The 21,043-nt window shown below is 46.6% G+C and overlaps 1 protein-coding gene and 1 long non-coding RNA gene across 3 annotated transcripts in view; one reads left to right on the top strand and one right to left on the bottom strand.

Annotated features, from left to right (window-relative positions):
* The window catches only part of LOC110309260 (ectonucleoside triphosphate diphosphohydrolase 4), a 29,836-nt gene extending 13,107 nt beyond the window's left edge, over positions 1–16,729 (bottom strand). For both annotated transcript variants that reach the window (XM_021181808.1, XM_021181809.2), the window contains exons 1-4: positions 16,592–16,729; positions 5,681–5,789; positions 3,994–4,191; positions 2,357–2,562 (exon numbers count right to left, since the gene is read on the bottom strand). In XM_021181808.1, coding sequence (XP_021037467.1) covers positions 2,357–2,562; positions 3,994–4,191; positions 5,681–5,688 — 412 coding nt within the window. In that variant the 5' untranslated portion in view covers positions 5,689–5,789; positions 16,592–16,729. The remainder of the gene's footprint in view (positions 1–2,356; positions 2,563–3,993; positions 4,192–5,680; positions 5,790–16,591) is intronic.
* A 4,141-nt stretch (positions 16,730–20,870) lies between these two features.
* The window catches only part of LOC110309258, a 341-nt gene continuing 168 nt past the window's right edge, over positions 20,871–21,043 (top strand). Inside the window, exon 1 of the long non-coding RNA XR_002379679.2 lies at positions 20,871–20,995. This is a non-coding gene — a long non-coding RNA (uncharacterized LOC110309258). The remainder of the gene's footprint in view (positions 20,996–21,043) is intronic.

The raw sequence follows: 21,043 nt of genomic DNA, 5'->3' as shown, positions 1-21,043 counted from the left end.
CTCTGTTCAATACTTATTAGAAGTGAATGGGAGCCAAGGAGACAGCTCAGCAGCTAAAGCACTGGCTGCTCTTGCAGAGGACCTAGGTTTGGTTCCCAGCACTTACACGGTGGCATACAACCAACCAGTTCAGGGACTCCAATGCCCTCTTCTGGCCTCCCTAAGCACTTGCATACATGCATTGCATATACATACACTCAGGCACACAGACACAATCAATACACACATCTTTTAAAAAAAAGTCAATGGGTATTTATAGCTGTCATTGAGCCTACAATATCAAAGCAATGGGGACTTGAGTTCGACAATTTCTTGCTTCACACGTTAGGGAATTGTAGACCCAGAAAGGAAACAGCAGAAAATGGAGTTAAAGGCAAAACTTTGTTAACACACTGAGCTAGTTCAGTGGAAAACTAAATCCCAAACTAACCAGAATCTATTTTTAATATACTTCGAGAGTTGTTTATATTAACACTGAGAGACTAGGAGTCAAACAGCATTGCTATAAAAATGGCTCACTGATTTCTACCTTCGTAAGAACCGTGCTAAGCTGGATCTAACAGATTCCTGAGTACACCTCAATGAGAACAGTTTGTTTGGCTGATCCATCCTGTGAAGGGAACCATGCTAAGCCAGCTGTGACCGAGATCCTGGCATGTACCTCCATGAGGACTTGAGTTTCATCCCGAGGGCTGTAAGGAGAACTAGTCTCCATTAGTGGTCTACTAGGGAAGACTTCTGTGGAAGGCGTTCAGCTAGGCTGTCATGTGAAGCTCGTCAAAAGGCAAAGTGTTTTACTGAGCTTTGGTTCTGAGGCTCCTGGGAAATGAGCGGTATCAGGTTAACCCTGAAGTTATTTCTAGATTAGGCATATATACAATTTTAAGGGTCAGAACAATGGAGAATTAAGTTAGCACTAAGTAAATATCAGAATCTTTGTTTATGGAAATACACTTCTCAGATGGAGGGTAATAAACTACGCTGGTTATTACTTATCAGTACTCTGTTTTAAGCTCTCTGTGTCAGGTTATAATTCTCGGTATTTATGGGCACAGTGTACCACAAGAGACATGAGCACACTGTAAAGCAATGAAAGCGAGCACCTAGCATGCCCATCTCTTTGAGCCTGGGTCATTTCTTTGCGTCTCTCTGACATTTTAAAAAATAAATGTATTGAATCCTCGGTATTTGATATTTTAGCACTCACACACAGGTGAGAGACAAAGCAGATGTTCAGTGTCTCTGTTATGCTGGGTAGCCTACTGTTTTAAGTCAGCGCTTATTGAGTATCCGGTAAGGAAAACTCATTTTTAAATGTTCCATTCCCACTGCTGCCAAGAGGGTACCAACCATGGACGAGGCAGAGAGAGCCCGAGAAGGCTGGAGACTGTCGCTGCTTAAGCTATTTAACGAGGAAACCAAGCCTTGATTTTACCCCTCACACTGCTTAGATGTGAAATGATCCTTAAATGATCTTTAAAAACTGAGTGCATTTACATTCACTTTTTTGGGTTTGTTTTTGTTTTTTTACGACAGGGTTTCTTTGTGTGTCCCTGGAACTCACTCTGTAGAGCAAGATGGCCATGAACTCACAGAGATCCACCTGCCTCTGCTTCCTGAGTGCTGGGATTAAAGGTGTGTGCCACCACTGCCTGGTTACATTCATTCTCTTTAAGTCCCGAGGTTGCCCTTATAATCTAGAACATAGGAAATACACCTGGGCAAGTGGAGTCTAGTGACCCAGGGCAGAAGAATTGTAAGCAGAAGCCAGCCTGGGTATCTTAGTAAAATACTGTCTCAAAAATAAAGAGGGATAGAACTTGCTGGGAGAGCACCTGGCTAGCATATATGACTCTTAGGGTCACTACCAGCACCACGAAAGAAAGAGAAAGGGGCAAGAGGGGGGGAGATGAGGTGGAGGAGGGGGAAGAGAAGAGAAAGGGTAGTGATGACAGGAAGGGAGACATCTGGGTAGTAATCATAATACGTACCAATATTTAAACAAATAATATGCAAATATTTAAGGTATAGATTTTCAAGAGTTATCTGAAAATGTCTGTTTAAGAAAGAGCTACTAACCAGGAAAAACAAAACGAAATCTCAGCAGTGTTAGCATACACCATGGGGCGACTGTGATGATGACCACAGGCGACAGAAAAGACACAGGCTGTGGATGTGTGATCAAGATAAGGAAATGGGAAGTGAAACCAAGCCAGCCGTTATGTTAGGCCCTGCCTTGAACCTGGAAGCAGGCTAGGCAGTGTGGAGCGAGAGGGGAGGTATTGCAGTGAGTGGGATTGCAGAATCACAGGAGCCCAGAACCTGGTTCCGGTCCTCGGCGGTTCCTATTCCATACCGGGCTTAATCTTCATCACCACCGGCTTCCGGTTTTTGTCCCTCATCTGTCTGATGTCCAGCAGATCGTGAGGATTGCCATTGTGCCGAGGCCAGCAGTAGACAAATATCCGAGACCCACTGCTGCCGCAGTCTACCACGATGCCATAGTTCACGCTGGGGTTGTTGGTGTCTGTGGCCTCAACGTCTGTGACTCGGGCCAAGTACCTTGTTTAGAAATACATGAGTGTTATTATTTAAACAGAGCATCGTCCTGCTCTAACAGGGAAGGCTCACTGCAGAAACACCATGTTAGTGACCTCCATGCTGCGTAATGATCTCTCTCGGGCACTCTCTCTAAGCCAGATGATGAGTCAAAAGACGACCAAACCAGTCCTGCCCACTGGGAACCTCCTACTCAGGTATATGCTCACCTCCCCTGGGCACACTCCACAGGTTGCAGAGACACAACTGTCTCCAATGTGCAAATGTTTACTCAGAACCCAGCTTAAAACACATGAAAGGGGCTCCCTGACTATGCCACAGCCTCTTAAACATGGACTCACAGACAGCTCTCAGGCACTTCCAACAGTCCAATTTAAATTTTCTTATTACATATTTTCTTTATTTACATTTCAAATGTTATCCCCTTTCCTGGTTTCCACTCCAAAAACCCTGTCCCCCTACTTCCCCAACCCCCTCCCCCGCCACTTACCAACCCACCCACTCCCACTTCATGGCCCTGGCATTCCCCTACACTGGGGCATTGAGCCTTCACGGGACCAAGGGCCTCTCCTCCCATTGATGAACGACTAGGCCATACTCTGCTACATATGCGGCTAGAGCCATGGGTCCCTCCATGTGTACTTTTTGGTTGGTGGTTTAGTCCCTGGGAGCTCAGGAGTACTGGTTAGCTCATATTGTTGTTCCTCCTATGGGGCTGCAAACCCCTTCAGCTCCTTGGGTCCTTTCTCTAGCTCATTGGGGAACCTGTTCTCAGTCCAATGGATGGCTGTAAGCCTACACTTCTGTATTTGTCAGGTACTGGAACAGTCCAATTTGTTAACAGGTAGTCAGCACAGGGTCCAGTTCCTACAGCTGTATGTTCCTGTGCCTGTTCAGCCATCACATGATGGTCCAGGGACCGTTCTCTCCTCTGATGGTCAGTTGCTGTGAGTCTAACCATGAGTTACCTCTGGGAGGTGAACAGATCAGGAGAAAGGAGACATCAGAGTGACCCCCACCCCTTCTTGCTGTGGCAACTGGGACAAGGCCCTCACCGGATACAAACTCTGCTGGCGTTTTGCTCTTGGACCCCCCACCTTCTAGAACAGGGGTTCCCAACCTTGCTCATGCTGCGATGCTTCAATACAGTTCTTCATGTTGGGTGACACCATAAAGGTTATTTCATTGCTACTTCATACTGTAATGTTGCTACTGTTATGAACTGTAATATAAACATCTATGTTTTCCAATGGTCTCAGGCGACCCCTGTAGAGGGTCATTCGACTTTCCAAGGGGCCACAGGGTGAGAACACTATTTTAGAGCTGTGAGAAATACACCTCTTGTACTCTGTAAGCTACCCAGTGCTCTGTCTGGAACAAAGTCAGCCGGAAGGTATGACGTTCCTCCTGGAACACAAAGTCTTTATCTCTCACCTTTGAAATTTCTTGTCCTTTGACAGCCACCCATACTTGCTGCGGATTATGACAACAGAGAAGTATAAAAGGGAGACAGCTGCAGCCAGGATGCTAATGACAACGATTTGTCGTAAATTGGTGTTCAGAATTCGAGGACAGCCCACTGGAGAGATGCTAAAATGCCATGAGGCAGGAAAGAGACAGGAAATGCCAATCCTGAAATTCCAAAGAAACAGATTTTAAAGTAACACGCTTGGATGAGACCTGTGCTCACCTGCCCAGTGTTCAGCGTGCTCTCCCCCGCTTGCTTCCTGGCTGCTGGTGGCTCTGCTGAGCACGCGCCGGGTTGCTGTTCGGTTATGCAGTGCATCACTATTAAATGACTTGATGAGAATGAAGCCCTGCTGGTTATAATACTCCTGTATTATAATACACACACGTCTCGCCCCTTTCTTAAGAGTATTACAAAAACACCTGCCTTTCCCCAAAAGGGAATCCCAGTTCATAAGTTTAGCCAGATAAACACATAAATCTATAATGAAATCCAATTTAAGGATGATGGCACCAAAGGGGAACTGAAGATACAGAAACAACATTCTGTAAGCGACCCCATAAACGGCGGCAGCTTAATGGACCAAACATGATGCATTAATGAGTCAATGGCTTAGGAGAAGCGAGATTTTTCTTAACATGCAATTCTAATGTAAATTTATCCCAGGTGACCCAGCAATGGGAAAAGCAGTCTTTCAACAGTCTCTCCTTTATGGAGTCAGTAAGGCAACTTGGATGAGTCTCATGATGTTAGAAAGATTCCTCCGAGACATGTTTTACAAACAGGAAGGAGTCCAATGTATGCCACAAAAAAGAGGCAAACTGTAGAGTCGTGAGCCGGTGCCGCCTGTGGGGTGCATCTCACATTTCAGAGTTTCCATCTTCTCTGTTGTGAGGAGTACTTCATGGACTGAAACCTCTCATTGAAGGAGACAGACTGCCAAACCCTGGACACGCCCACTGTGTTTCCTGTCACAGGGGTTCTGAGGACACTCCATGCACATGTCTTCCTCCTCTGCACTTCAGAGGCTCTAGGCAGCTATCCCGTGCTAATATAACATCCGAAGATGCCAACGTGCAGGCCTAAACTGGTTCACACTAACCTTTGTCTTTTTTTTCCTTGACAAGTGCCCCACTGGGCTCTGCAGGGCCAATGTTTTTAGACTGGTACAACACAATGTCAAACCCTTCTCTCTTGGGATTTAGATTGTCTTCTCTCTCTCTCTCTCTCTCTCTCTCTCTCTCTCTCTCTCTCTTTAAAGATTAATTAATTTTATGTATATGAGTACACTGTAGCTTTTCACTGATAGTTGTGAGCCTTCACGTGGTTGCTGGGAATTTGAATTCAGGACTTCTGTTTGCTCTGGTCGCTCAGCTTGCTCTGGCTCTGCTTGCTCTGGTCTAAAGATTTATTTATTATTCTAAGTACATGTAGCTGTCTTCAGACGCACCAGAAGAGGGCGTCAGATCTCATTACAGATAGTTGTGAGCCACCATGTGGTTGCTGGGATTTGAACTCGGGGCCTCAGAAGAGCAGTCAGCGCTCTTAACCACTGAGCTATCTTTCCAGCCCGATTGTCTTCTCTCTTAAGACCCATTTCTTCAGCATCAAAATCTCAGGGTTTACAGGCTAGTGATGAAGCCCACCACTCACCTCCCCATACTGAAAGGCCAAGCAAGGTCCAGGAGATATCGTGGGAGTCAGTCGTCGTCATCCACAATGACAGAATCAGAGCTGGGGCCTTCATGGAGTCAGGGCCACCCTGGTTCAGCGTGAGAAAAACCAAGAAGAGGACAATCAAATAAAATATCTATGGCCCTACCAAGTAGACACTCAAACTCAGCCATACACCACCTGACGGTGATCCTATGTGGGGACTACTGGGTTAGAGCAGCATTCGTGCACACCAATTTCAGGGCACGACGTGATTGTAGCACTGGAAAGTGGCGAGGTGGGGGGTATGCAGGATGCACTCAGTGGGAACCGGAGCATCTGTTCACTTGCTCTGATGTACAAAGGGCACTGCAAGGTGTCCTGGCCTTAGTGCTTCAGGCCCCTCACCCGCCTACTTTCCTCCTTGGCGCCAGTCCTCATTTCACAAAGCCAGGGACTCTTTCCAACCTGCTGGAGCCTGAGGATGGTTTCAACGTTCTCCTTGTCTTTACCTCCTGGGGCCTCTCAACACTTTCACAGCCTAGTCAGCCTCTCTGCTCTGGAATCCTGTCGGGGATCCTTGGCTCTGTCCCAAAGCTGTCTGTCCTTGAGTCCCCCAGTGTTCTGCCTAGACTGCATTCTCTCCTAACTTCATCTCTCCTGCTCTGAGTCACTCCCTCTACCGCCTCCAGCTCAGCTCATCCCTATACCACAGATACCTGGTTTCTTCAGCCAGCTCCTCTGAGTCATGCACAAATCCACCACCGTCAATCCCCAGTCTCTGCATCTGGACGCTGCATGGACCATGAACCATGTTTCTAAAACCACACTCCCCGATCTATTTAATGCCAACCTCCTCTCCTTTGTCCTGATTCTCATCCCCAGACTCCCCACCTTCCCTATCCAACTTCTCAGAATCCTTCCCTCACTCGTGTCCACCTAAAACCTAACCTTCTCCTTATCTCTGTTGCAGGCTAGGCTCTCACCTCTTGCCTGCACTGCCTTCTCCCTGAAGTCCCACCTGGGGCTCTCTGGTGCTTTCCCAACACCACAGGCAGGGATTCTTTCCCTGAGGCTGACACCCAGAACGTAGATCACATCAAGCCAGGATTCAGAATCTCCCAGGGACCTCATGCCCTTCAAACAAATGCTGCAGTCTTCCTGTGCCCTCAGCCCTGCAGGCTCGGGTCAGCTGCTCATCTCTGACCTCCTCACCTGCTCTCCTCTTTCCCCAGCATCCAACCCCCCCCCCCCGCCAGCTTCTAGAAGTCTCTCGCTCTGCTCTGTAGCCTCCCTGCTCCCTCTGCTTCAGTGCAATCCTTACAGCTGATCACCTGACCTCCAGCCATTACTCCACGTCACCTTCTCAGGGGTCAGTAAGCACACACACCACTTTCCATCCAGGTCTCAGCCTTGATTTATTTATTTTTTTTCTCATTTTACACTTACTTCTTTTTTTGTTTGTTTTTGTGTTTTTGAGACAAGGTCTCTCTACACAGCCCTGGTCATCCTGGTATGCATTGTGTAGAGCAGACTGGCCTCAGACTCACAGAGATTTGCCTGCATTTCTAAAGGTGTGTGCCACCACACCTAGCTTAGCATTTACTTCGTTATTAAATACCCATATATGAGTGCTTACAACGCTCAGGCCGTGCTCCAAATGTTTGTGGTTACTCTGTTCTCCCAATGTCCTTGTGGTAGGGACTTGCTACTGTGATGTTGTGATGTGATATTTGGCCATGGGGCAGAGACTGGGGCTGGGATTCAAGTGTGTGACTCACACTGTAATCCCTGTCCTCTAACATACTGTGCATGTGCTGTCGTCATTTCTCTTGCCCCATGAGTCCTTCTCTAAAATGCAAGGAACATGGTACCCATAGCTGACTGTTGCATTAAACCACCGGACTCTGGGAAAGGTTCTGACAAGGGTCAGAGTTCTGGGAAGGTAAAGGCTAAGAACCTCTACATTAGATAAGTCTTTTCAAATCAAAGAGAGACCTCTGTCCCTTTTCTCTCTTAGTGAGAAGAAGGTCCCTGAGCCCTGATGTGGCTCATAAAGCAGCTAGCTGGCTGTTATGTGTGGCTACTTAAAGCAGCTAAAATGAAACCCTGTAGCCAGATGTGGTGGTATAGGCTTGTCATTCTAGCTATCCAGGGGGCTGAGACACGAGGACTCAAGAGCAGTGTCCTGGGGAGTGACAGACCAAGCTCTAGAGTAGCCTGGGGAAGTTAGACTGGTTTCATATAAAAGTAAAACGTAGGCTGAGGACGTGGCACAGCTGTAGTGCTTGCCTAGCCTGAGTGAGGCCCTGGGCTTATGCCCACTGGAACAAATAACAATGGCAATGACATTAAATACAAAACTGTGACTATGAAATGTTGTTAGAACTCTTTAGCACACTGGCCTCATGCCAGTGCTTTCCACGGGGCCACACGGGCTCTGCACAGTCTGTGAGGGGCATGGACAGCAAAGCAAAAGCTCTTCAGACAGCGTCATGGATCCCAGGAGGTCTCCACACCAAATGCAAGCGGTAGGTTCCTCAGCTCTGTAGGGTGCCCCCCCCCTGGGGTCCACTGGCTGAAATCCCCGCACCCCTAGGCATCAAGGGAGCACGAGCCTTTTCCAAAGCCTCTCTAATACAACAGGAGGCTCTGGGGTTACACTTGGGTTGACTTTCTCTTTACAAGGCCATCCCAGGCAAGGACCAGTGCCAACTACATTAGTAGGGAGAACTAAATAGATAATCTGACTTAAACTCAACCCCGAAGAATTTATAACCATCCCCACCCCACAGCTCTGCCTGCCTCTAACCAGGGACATACAGGAGCCTTATATAACTGTCCTCTGAGAGGCTCTACCCAGCAGCTGACTGAAACAGATACAGATACCCACAGACAAACACTGGATGGAGGTTGGAGACTCTTATGTATGAGTTGGGGGAGGTTGGAGACTCTTATGTATGAGAAGGATTGAAGGCCTGGAAGGGAAACTCTATAAGAAGACTAACAGAGTCAACTAACCTGGACCCCTGGAGTTCTCAGAGATTGAGCCACCTACCAAAGAGCATACACGGGCTGCACTGGGGACCCTACACATATATGTAGCAGACTTGCAGCTCAATCTCCTTGTGGGTCCCCCAACAACTGGAGTGGGGGCTGTCCCTAAAGCTGTAGCCTGACTGTAGTATCAGTTCCCCAACAGGGTTGCCCTGCCTGGCCTCAGAGGGAGAGGATGCCCCTAATCCTGCAGAGACTTGATGTGTCAGGGGGCCCCATCCTCTCAGAGGAGAAAGGGAGAGGCATGAGGAGGGACTCTGAGGTAGGAACCAGAGGGGGGCAGTGATTGGGATGGAAAGAAAGAAAGAAAAGAAGAGAAAAGGAAAGAAAAAAAAGAATGTATAACCCAGTAGAGAGAACATACAATTCTCTCCCCTTCCTCCCCGCTGTACAAATAAATAAAATATAATTAAAAACATTTTTAAAATTCATAGCCAGTTGTTGTTGGTGCACATCTTTATGAAATTCCTAGGCAAATGGTTGGACCTGGAGGGCATCATCCTGAGTGAGGTAACCCAATCACAAAAGAACTCAAATGATATGTACTCACTGATACGTGGATATTAGCCCAGAAACTTAGAATACCCAAGATACAAGATACAATTTGCAAAACACATGAAACTCAAGAAGAATGAAGACCAAAGTGTGGACACTTTGCCCCTTCTTAGAAGTGGAAACAATCACTCATGGAAGGAGTTACAGAGACAAAGTTTGGAGCTGAGACAAAAAGATGGACCATCTAGAGACTGCCATATCCAGGGATCCATCCCATAATTAGCCTCCAAACGCTGACACCATTGCATACACTAGCAAGATTTTGCTGAAAGGACCCTGATATAGCTGTCTCTTGTGAGACTAGGCCGGGGCCTAGCAAACACAGAAGTGGATGCTCACAGTCAGCTATTGGATGGATCACAGGGCCCCCAATGGAGGAGCTAGAGAAAATACCCAAGGAGCTAAAGAGATCTGCAACCCTATAGGTGGAACAACAATATAAACTAACCAGTACCCCGGAGCTCTTGACTCTAGCTGCATATGTATCAAAAGATGGCCTAGTCGGCCATCACTGGAAAGAGAGGCCCATTGGACTTGCAAACTTTATATGCCCCAGTACAGGGGAACGCCAGGGCCAAAAAGTGGGAGTGGGTGGGTAGGGGAGTGGGGGAGGGGAGGGTATGGGGGACTTTTGGGATAGCATTGGAAATATAAATGAGGAAAATACCTAATAAAAAATATTTTTAAAAATTCATAGCCAGTTGTTGTTGGTGCACATCTTTAAATCCAGCACTTAAGAGGCAGAGGCAGGCAGATCTCTGAGTTAGAGGCCAGCAAATTCCAGAAATGCCAAGGATACAGAGAGAAGCCCCACCTTGAAAAAACAAACAAACAAACAAACAAACAACAACCACCACCTAACCAACCAAACAAAAAACATATAAAATGTAAAAAGCATATTTTAATAGATGCTTAATAATGAATTTTAACATCTTTTTATAAAATAACTTTTTAAAGTATTTTAATATAGTGAGAAATTCAATGCCCCAGAGATTTAAAAATTTAAAATATCCATTAAAAGGAAAGGTGATAATATAAGCAAATATTGACATAATCTTAGAATAATTAAGATTTGTCTCTAAATGACATCAATGTCTCAAACCGGGAAAACAAAAGAAAATATAACTATGTATAATTTTAAACCTCCCATATGCTACAACAACAACAAACCCTTCTCAAACACAATAACTTGGGTAAGGAACTTGTAATACGTGAGACAAAAGGTAACCACTCTTGAGGCTGGAGAGGTGGCTCCCAGGTTGCTCTTCCGGAGTATTCACCTGTCTTTTAATTCTGGATCCAGGGGTCTCTCTCTGATGGCCAGAGCCTCCAAAGGGATGCACATTCATATGCACATACCCCCATACACACTTACACATAATTGAAAGCAATAAGAGAAGTCTTTGAAAATAAAAGGTAACCATTCTCTGCTTCTATGACACTCACATGAATAGAAGGACTGCACCAACACAAACCAGGCAAGGTTAACTGAAGCTAACAAGAGAAAAGATGCAAGGTCAGGGTATTCACACAGACCGAAGGAAAACACGACCTGAAAACTATCAGGCTGGCAGAGGGTGGACAGGTAGCGTGTACTAGAGGCATTTGAGTGACATATGTGGACAGGTTCAATGTGCCTGCCCTCCTCTTTATATGTCTAGAAACTTTCTGTGGTGGTTTCAATACAAATGGCCTCCTCCATAGGCTCATATATTTGAGTGCTTGGTCATGAGGGAGTGGGGTTACTTGAGAGGAACTGGAGATACGGCCTTGTTGGAGTAGGTGTGGCTTTGTTTGAGGTAGTGTCACTGAGGGTGGGCTTTGGGGTTTCAGAAGCCCAAGCCAGGCCCAATGGTTCCCTCTTCTTCCTGCTACCTATGGATCCAGGTGTAGAACTCTCAGCTCCTTCTCCAGCACCATGTCTGACTGCCTGCCTCTGAAACTAAGCAAGTCCCAATTAAATACTTCCCTTTCTAAGAGTTGCTGTGGCCATGATGTCTCTTCACAGCAATAGAACACTGACCACGACACTTATTCTTGGGAAACAATAGGGTAGGTTTTGGCTGAAACCTGCATAGGATGGTCACCACAGAACTGTGCTTAAGAGCAAAACATTGTCCTGAATGTCACGGTAAGGCTGGGATGATGAATATATGCCTTACATGTGTAAGACCCTGGGTTCCTTCTAGCGCTATAAAAACACACCGAAAGCTAATGTGACTTATGGGGGAGAGGGCACCCTTACACAATAGGACACAGTATGACTATTAAAGGCCATTGTCACTCTGTACTTGACATGGCAAGAGCACCACCATGTATAAATAAAAACACTTCACCACCCAGAAAAGAATGATAAATAAAATGTTAATGGTGTCGCTTATGTCTGAGTGGCAATGAGATAGATGACCATTTTCACTTTCTTCCCTAGGCTTGGCTTAAGTTTTCAAACCCATATATTGATTTCATCACCAGGACAAACCACAGAATTACTTTTGACAAACTACCTGTATTTGATTCCCCGCCTCTTCTGGAAATATGGAGAAAGGTTACTTTAAAAAAACTTAGCCTGAAAAGGGCTGAAATGATGCAGCACCTAAGAGCACTGTTGCCCTTGCGGAGAGGACCTGGGTTCCCACAGGGTGGCTCGCAACCATTTGTAACTTCAGCTCCAGAGGATCCAATGCTTTTGACTTCTTCTGACCTCTGTGGGCACCAGGAATACATGTAGTATAGACATAGCCAGGGAAAACACTCATAGACATAAAAGAAAATAATCTAAATTAAGAAGAAGAGGAAGAAGGAGGAGGAGGAAGAAGGAGGAAGAAGGAGGAGGAGTAAGGAAGAGGAGGAGGAAGAGAAGGAGGAGGAGGAGGCAGCATAGGAACTGCCATTTGAACACAAAATAATCAATTACTGTTGGGCAATAGTAGAGCTAAGAACCAAAGAAAAGGAGAGTGTTAAACACCAACTGGTGTGGGAGAAGAAAAGTCATTAATGCCTCAGGACTATGTGACATGAAGGGACACAAAACCCCCCAACAGCACTATAGTCCAGGAAAGGATGAAGAAAGCGACCACTGGGAATGTTAAATTCTAGGACTCTCCCCTGTGAGAGCTCAGAGCCCAGGAAGGCTGGTGCCAACATCCGAGGTGGAGGTATGAAAGAATTTGGGTGTGGCCAAGAAAGATGAATACATTTCTAAGATGCACCTTACCAAGAATCACGGCATACTTAGCAACCTTTACAGCACTTGGTATTGGTCGTAGGGCTTTCTTTTTATTTTTAAAAAGATAGGGGGTGGGGGTGGGGAGGGTCTGGGGGACTTTTGGGATGGCATATGAAATATAAATGAAGAAAATACCTAAATAAATAAATAAATAAATAAATAGATTTCCTTTATTTTTCTTTATGTGCGTGTGCAAGCGCAGGTGCCTGCAGTCAGAAGAGGGCATCAAATCCCTTGGAGCTGGAGTGGCTGTGAGGTCCCTGGGACAGCAGCTAGCGCTATTAATCACTGAGTGACTACATCTCCTCATCCCCAGGACTTTGCTTTTAACACATGCAGAATTTTGACAAAAAGGACAGTCCATAAATTACTTATTACTTTCACTCAGAGCAGATGTGAGGCTGATGGCTGCCAAGAAGGCACAATACTGTAACTTGATCTTAAATTGTAAACTCCAACTCCTGTTTCTGCACCTAGGATTCTTGGCACCAGAGCTCAGGCGAGCAAACTCCTAATACTGCTGTCATGTTTTAAACAAAGTTCTAAAGTGCAGCAGGCCTGTTACCAGAGAGAGCAAGGACCTTTGTGATTCTAGCTGCAGGGTCCTCCTTAGCAGAATATAATGTAAGGGAATGAAGTTTCTGGTGGTTTGAATTAGAACGGGCCCCCATAGGCATGTGTAATTGAATGCTGAGTCATTAGGGAGTGGCACTATTTGAGAAGGATTAGGAGGTGTGGCTTATTGGAGAAGGATGTCATGGGTGGGGTTTGAAGTTTCAAAGCCCATGCTAGGCTCAGTCTCTCTGCTTGTGGGTCAGGAAGTAGCTCTGAGCTACTGCTCTAGTATCTACCATGTGGGCTGCCGTGCTTCCCACCATGCTGTTAATGGACTAAACCTCTGACACTGTAACCGTCCTGCCAATTATATGTTTTCTTTTGTAAGACTTGTCTTGGCCAGAGTGTCTCTTCACAGCAACAGGACAGTGACTAAGAAAGAGCCTATCTGGACCACGGGGCAATTTCTTGATGAGTCTCTCCCATTATGTGTGTGTATGGGTGTTGGATCTCCTGGAAGGAGAGTTAAAGGCAGTTGTGAGCTGCCATGTGGGCGCATGAGAGTGAACCCTGGTCCTCTGGAAGAGCAGTTAGTGAGTGCCCTTAACTGCTAAGCCATCTCTTCAGCCATGAAGCTGATACACATTAGCCATGTGGCTTATTTGGTGAAAAACACAGCTACAGTAAACAAGTATTATGGGATTTGGGCTAGTCAGACTTCTCATCCCTGTGATAAGCACCTGAGAGAAAACCTTTCACGGTAGAAGGACTTGCTTTAGCTTATGGTTTCAGAGGGCCTGGCTGAGCAGCATACCATGGCGGTCAGGAGCAGAGGAAAACAGGGGACAGAAGGAGGATGCTGCGCTAGCCCTAGCTGGCTTTCACCTTTTCCTCTTTACTCCATTGATGTACCTAGCCTATGGAGTAGTACCCAACATTCAGGGTAGGCTAACTGGCTCTGTCAATCCCCTGTGAACATGCTCACACAGACACGGCTGAAAGCTACATGCATACCTTATTAATGTTTGAGGTGTTCCCTAAGCCATCAAGTTAACGATCAAGGGTACCCATCACAGCACACTTAGACAATCAATCAAATACAGGTTAGACTCTAGGAGAGTCGAACTTCTGAGCTAGAAAACTTGAGATGACATGAGGAGTGTTTCAAAACGGAATCATTTAAATATCAGAGGATTAAAGGAGAACCTTCAACAACTGCAAACACTGGCAGAGCTTGTAAGAAATGACTGCCTGCCGGGGAGCTTTGAGGTGATGGGTCACTGTGCAGCAGTGACTCAGCTATTGGTGAAAGTCGTAACAAAGCAACCTAAAGAGTGCACGGAGCTCCACACACACTCCATAGTTCTTCTGTGTAAAACAGCAAGTCCTAGTGGATCCTGCTATTCATGTGCTACCATGATGAATGGCCTGATGCCGACGACATTTTCCCTACACCAGCTCCACAGTCTCTCCACAGAACAGGACTTCCCTCCAGTCCCAGGTCCACATCTCTACCTTATTAAAGCCCTGAAACCTTAAACTCAGTTAAGCCAAGTCTAGGTAAAATATACCAACTTCCCAATTCCCTGCTAGCATGGTTAGCTCGTCCTCAGCTTTGGATCTCACTTCTGTACCAACATCCCATCATTCATTACGACCTCTCAATTCTTTTGTGTATGTTCAGGTGTGTGTGTGTGTGTACACATGTGCTTGAGCTCATGTGTGTGATCACCATGAGGCATCTTTCTCAATCAAGGTCTCTCATTGAATCTGGCGCTCACCAGCTAGCTAGTCTGGTTAGCCAATGAGCTCCAAGTGCCCCCTCCCCTGGCTCCCCCAGCGCTGGAATCTGACCTTAGGTCCTCATGCTTTCCCAGAAAGCACCTTACCAGCTACTCCAACTCCCCAGCCCCAGGAATCTGTCAATTCTTCATCAACCATCCCATGCCTCTAGGATGACCACAGCAGACGAAACTGCTTCAAGACGGATCTTGTGGGCAGCTGCTTCTGCTTTCACTGTAAACACTATGAAACACTACCTTCAAAGTACGACCAAAGAAAAGCCTGAAAGCCTATGGAATGATACCAGCCTCTCCATGCAGCACGTGGGAGCCTCAATCCATCATCTGTTCCCACACACTACCAACAGCCTGCTCTTGCCTCACTCTCAGTAATATCTCTCTGTCCTGGAAGGTGGGCCTGCTCCACACAAGCACTTCCAATATTGGCCTCTGGCTTTTAATAATGCTGTTTCCCCCTCATATCCGGCTTGCGCCATGACACGCCTTTCGGGGCCACTGGGTAATACTTTTAGGTCTAGATTTAACTTGTTATACTTTCTAATGTCTTCCTGCACTCCAATCTCATGATTCACATGTAGCTTCCTTCGCTGAAACAAACGGAACACCTACAGGTGAAAGATAGACCCTTAGATCAATTCTCATGTTTGTCTCAAAGTCTCAGACCACACATTTCCGGATAGGGCTAAAAGAATATAAGCCATGAATTCAATGAGCAACAAAAACAAGTGGTGGGGGCAGCAGGATGGCTCAGCAGGCAAAAGCACTTACCGTGCAAGCACAACTATTTGAATTGATTTCCTAAAACCTCAGAAAAAGTTATCCATCCTATGGGCTCCAGTCCTGGGGGGGTGGGTGGGGGCACAGGTACACGCCCCCTCCCCATCATCCCATCATCCACACATGCAATAATAATAGATTTTAAAACAGATGGTAAATCAACATTAAGATAAGCAAAAAATAAATTAGCTACTCATATAAAATAAGCATAGTTCTGCAACTATGTTAACAAACCAGATAATAAAACAACTTAAACATAAGATAACACAATACAGATATTAGGCCCCTCTGAGGATGGACGTGTAGGTAATTTCCTCTCACAAAAAGCTTTATAAAGCCTGCATCCTAATGCCAACTGAGTGTCTAATTTAGGATTGTTACTGACCTCTAGTTTACCGTGTACCACGCAGGTCGTGAATTCTAAAGCATCTCTTTTGTTTTCTAGTGACTTATGGTCTCAGCACCTGTGTTCACCTAGCTGGGGTCTGAGGTGCCCTGCAAGGTCCTGGGTTATATTCCTGAGAATGGGAGACTTGTCCTTTTAAAAGGAGTCCACGCAGGACTCAAGTTGAGAAACACAACCGTGCACCACCTCCCTATCTCCCTATCAGCTCCATTTTTTCCACGGGGGGGGGGGGGAGAATATAACAGGAAACTTCCCTGAAGCCTAGAGCAAAGCAAATACGTGATGCTACATGCGTCGGTGTCAGATTTCGGAAGGCAGGCAGAAGCCATGCAGCCCCGGGAGCAACAGTTCTTCTCCCTCAGCCCACACTCGCCATGGGGTCAGGACGCTCCGAAGACCCGGCGAGGTGTCGGGGGACAAGCACCTGTCACCGGGGTCACAGGCTGCAGCGGGGCGCCCGGATGTGCCCGGGGAGACGGCTGGACAGGACCGTGACCTCCCGCTACCCTCGCCCCTCGGGACCCCGGCCTCACCTGCTGGGCGGGCCGCGGCTCCGGGGGAGCGGGCGGCTACTAGCGCCCCGCATCCCGGCCACCAGCTTCCCGGAGGTTCGGCTCCTTTCCGGGAGCCACGCGGCGCGCGCCCGCCAACGTCACGTCACAGCTCGCGCCGGCGCGCGCACGTAGGAGGCGAGAGCGCGCTCGCTGGGGAGGGTGGGAAAACGGACCTGCGTGGGGCAGGGCCTACCGGATGATTGGCACCGAGTGCTGGGTTAGCCTCCGGACTCCTGCTAGGCTCCCTGGGTGCTGAGTGAAGGAGCGCCACGTGGCTCCTGGCCACCTCTGGCTAGCCTGGTTGTACCCAAGCTTCAAGGTGTTGGTGAGACCGCAGCTTAGCTTTTCTTCGTGCTCCAGAGGATTCTAGAAAACCACACAGCCTACCAAGGTCTAGGCCTTGTGGCTTAACCCAGGACACTATCATTCATTCATTCATTCATTAATTCTTTTGTGCATCATTAGGGGTGGTGGGGCGCATGTGCTGCGTGTCTGGGCATGTCAAGGATAATTTTCTGGAGAAGGTTCTCTTCTTCCACTCTAAGTTACAGGGACTGAACACGGACTCCCAAGCTTGCATGACAAGTGCTTTTATTCACTGGATCATCTCACCCAATCAGTTGTGCGCATTTTTCCATTCTGCCGGTAACTGCTCTTGTTTTATAAATGGGAAGGCATTTTGTAAGTGAGTGTTTTGTCTTTCCCAAGCCAAACACCCATCCTGTGCCCCGGTTTTGAGGAGAATTAGGGTAGAATGCTTGCTTCTGCATACTGACCCCGATGATGTATTCCTAGCTCAAGGCACCTCCATATCCCATTTAATGACTTTGAAGTTGCAGAACTGAGTACTTGAGAATGAAGACCTGGGAACATGGCTTAGACCACAGATGGGATCATCCTAACAGACACCTGAAAATATTTTTATGTTTATAGCTTTATAAAGTCCCATTTATTAGGTAAAACATGCGGGCACAGAGCCAGTCCTTTTCTGTCTTAAAACAGAATCCTTGGTCTAGCACCAACCTAGGTCACCTGCCCTTTCTGGTAATATTACACAACTGGACTTGACATTCAGTTCAGGGAGAAATTCAATACTGCAGGCAGAGCAACTGGAGCCTTCCTGCTTAGAGCCATGTGGCTGCTACTCAGATTCTGCTGGGTCCTTGATGCCCTCCGCAGAAAAGAATCTCAGAATGAAGCAAAGTCATTAACTTTACAAGACTTGATTGAAGAGCCCCAAGGGCAGGCATCAGGACAGCAGTGTACCTCAGCATCCAGAGGGAGCTCCACATGTGACCTTGGGGTTTGAAGCAACCCCACACACAGCTAACTGTAGATACTAGGCAAAGCACATGATGATATATTTCTTTTTGTTACCCTCAGAATTCTATCTTTGAAGAGGGATTTTTTTTTTAAAAAAAATCTGATATGGGCTAGCAGTAGAGAAGAGAGTGCTATTACAGATAGAAACCCTGATCAATGGGATGCTCTTTGTACATAGGTCACGAGAAGGTTGGACCGCCATTTTAACAGTCTCGTCTGTTTCTGGAACTGGAGGGCAGTTCTTTTGCAGGATTAGTTATGAAGAAGTTCCTGGGGCTCCAGGAAAGACAAACATAAGAGCCGGGGGGGGGGGAATAAAGGGGACCTTGCCTGCTTCATGTCCCTCTTACTTTCTAACTAGCTGTCCTACCAGTTCCCTGCTCTAAGACTTTGATCTTTTATTTTTTATTTTTTGGTTTTTTGAGACAGGGTTTCTCTGTGTAGCCTTGGCTGTCCTGGAACTCACTTTGCAGACCAGACTGGCCTCGAACTCAGAAATCTGCCTGCCTCTGCCTCCCAAGTGCTGGGATTAAAAGCGTGCGCCCCACCATGCCCAGTCAGACTTTGATCTTTTAATATTAAGAGTTGATGATATCTGATGCTTTTGTGTTTTGCGTAGGGTGTAGCTTCTGCCTCTTCAGGGAGTCTAATTCTCTTTCTGTCTCTCTGTCTTTGTTTGTATCTCTGTCTCTGTCTGTTTGTCTGTCTCTCTGTGTATACATGGATAAATGTGTACCCACAAGTATGTGTGGAGGCCAGAGGCCAACCTTGGATTTTGTTTCTCAGTATGCCATCTAGTCTGTCTGTCTGTCTGTCTATCTATCTGTCTGTCTGTCTGTCTGTCTGTCTGTCTGACTGTCTATCTATCTATCAGCAGGGTCACTCACTGAATGTGGAACTCACTAACTTAGCTACCCAGGCTGGCCACTGAGCCCCAGGAATTTACCTGTCTCTGCTTCCCCTTCTCAAGAATTAAAAGTGCGCACACTACACCCAGCTTATTTTATGTAGTTCTGAGAATCAAATCCAGCTCCTTATGCTTGTGCCGCAAGCTCCCTGGGTGTGAAAGTTTTAGCCTGCGGTATCTAAGGGGAACGTGAGAAGGATCATTCTTTGGGAATCTGCAATGATGACATCATCTGTGAGACTGGATTGTGTAGACAATAAGCACAGAGCAGATTGTTGTGACTGGCTAGTTTAATTGTTGAGCCCAAAAGAAGAACGTTTTCCACTGCATTTTTCCTGTGGTATTTGAGAGCTATCATGCTAACCAATCACTGGAACAAAAGACAGAGTGTGTTGTTGCTTTCATTTCAGTACGTAAGTTTTGTGAGGTGTAATATACACCCACCATTCCACATTAAAGATGGCACAGGTTCCCCTTGCACCCTGTCAAAATCAGTTTTGTAGGATGGCTGTCAGCATCATTTTAAGTGATGGTGCATACATTTGACATTTGGAAGGCAGAGGCAGGTGGATATCTGTGAGTTAAAGGCCATCATGAACTACATATTAAGTTCTAGGGCAGCCAGGGCTATGTAGAGAGACTCTGACTCAAAAAGGGAAAAAAGAAAACAGAAAAGAAACAGCAAACAGAAAGTTAACTTTTGAGTTGAGCAGTGAGATCCATTGGGGTGGGTCATTAAGGGCTTTTTGTGTATCCTTAGTGGTCCCAGTTGTCATAAAATATCTACGAATCCCATTTGAGGAATATAATTGGGAACTAGAGGATTTTGCTAGTGAGAACCAGATCTCTGTCTATGTTGTACAGCAGGGAGCTTTGCAGGAGGGCTTACAGTTTTTACCCAATGTCCTTGCGTTCAAGGGTGACCTAAAGTCCATTGTCCAGTCCATCCTGGAGATACCTGTTCATGGACCAAGGCTACTATCACAAAACCATTCAGAACCATTATGAACAGCCTGTCTGGTTCCAGTTCTCCAAATCTATTTGGAATCAGAGAATCAATTTCCTTTTAGTGATGTGGTTGAATTACAATCAGCATCAAGGATCCATCTGAACTGTCAGGTGAATATTCCATATTTTTCAAAGGAATGATTTCTTTGTTCCCCTGAGAAGGGAGTCAGCTAACTCTTGTCCTATCACAGGCAGTCTACTTGTCATCCCAAATCTGGAAATATCCTTCCTGTCTCTGTGATTACCTGTCCAAATGGAGGAGCTGTGCCACAGTTGTTTGAGGTTGAGCCACAGACTGGGCTTAGAAATTAGTCTCTACTAAAGGAGAAACTTGCCGGATGCTGATGGTGCACATCTTTAATCCCAGCACTCTGGAGGCAGAGGTAGGTAGGTCTCGGTGAGTTCAAGGTTAGCCTGTTCTATAGAGTGAGTTTTAGTACAACTAGAGTTATGCAGAGAAACTATGTCTCAAAAAAAATGAAAGAAGAAGAGAAAGAGAAGGAGGAAGAAGAGGAAGAGGGGGAGGAGGGGGAGGAGGAGGAGGAGGAGGAGGAATCTTTGGTGTTGTGCATCACATTTGTCGTCCTAGCATAAGGGAGGATGAAATAGGAGGCCTGGGGAATCAAGTTCAGCCTCTTGGCTACATAGCAAGTTGAAGGCCAGCCTGGGTCACATGAGACTTTGTTTCAACCAACCAAGCAAACAGATAAGACAGATATGCATTCATATGTATGTACATATTTTTTTTTATAATCTGGTTCATGAACACTGCTATATGTGAGGAGCCGCCCTCACATTCGCCATTACAAGATGGCGCCGACATCCTGTGTTCTAAGTAGTAAACAATCTGCACATGTGCCGGGGTAGTTTTCCACTCCAAGTGCTCTGCCTTCCTCGTGACGACAACTCGGTCGATGGGCTGCAGCCAATCAGGGAGCGACACGTCCGAGGCGGAGGACAATCCTCCATAAAAGGGACAGGGTTTTGCCATTCGCCCCTCTTCTCCTCTTGCTCCTTGTGGGGAGCCATTCTGGACTCCCTGGCCAGCGGACAGATGGAAGTCTGTTCCAGGTAGTAAACAAGCCCATATTTGGTGGATGGCACGCCCCTAATCCCTGATTGGCTGACCAAACCTGCCTGGTGAGGTGCTGTGACCTGTGGTGATTGGTGGGGGCGTGGTTGTGGCTTGAGTG

This window comes from Mus caroli, chromosome 14 (assembly GCF_900094665.2).
Source record: "Mus caroli chromosome 14, CAROLI_EIJ_v1.1, whole genome shotgun sequence".
Lineage (NCBI taxonomy): Eukaryota > Metazoa > Chordata > Mammalia > Rodentia > Muridae > Mus > Mus caroli.
Note: the sequence above shows the minus strand (reverse complement) of the source record. Positions and strands in the feature narration are given on the sequence as shown.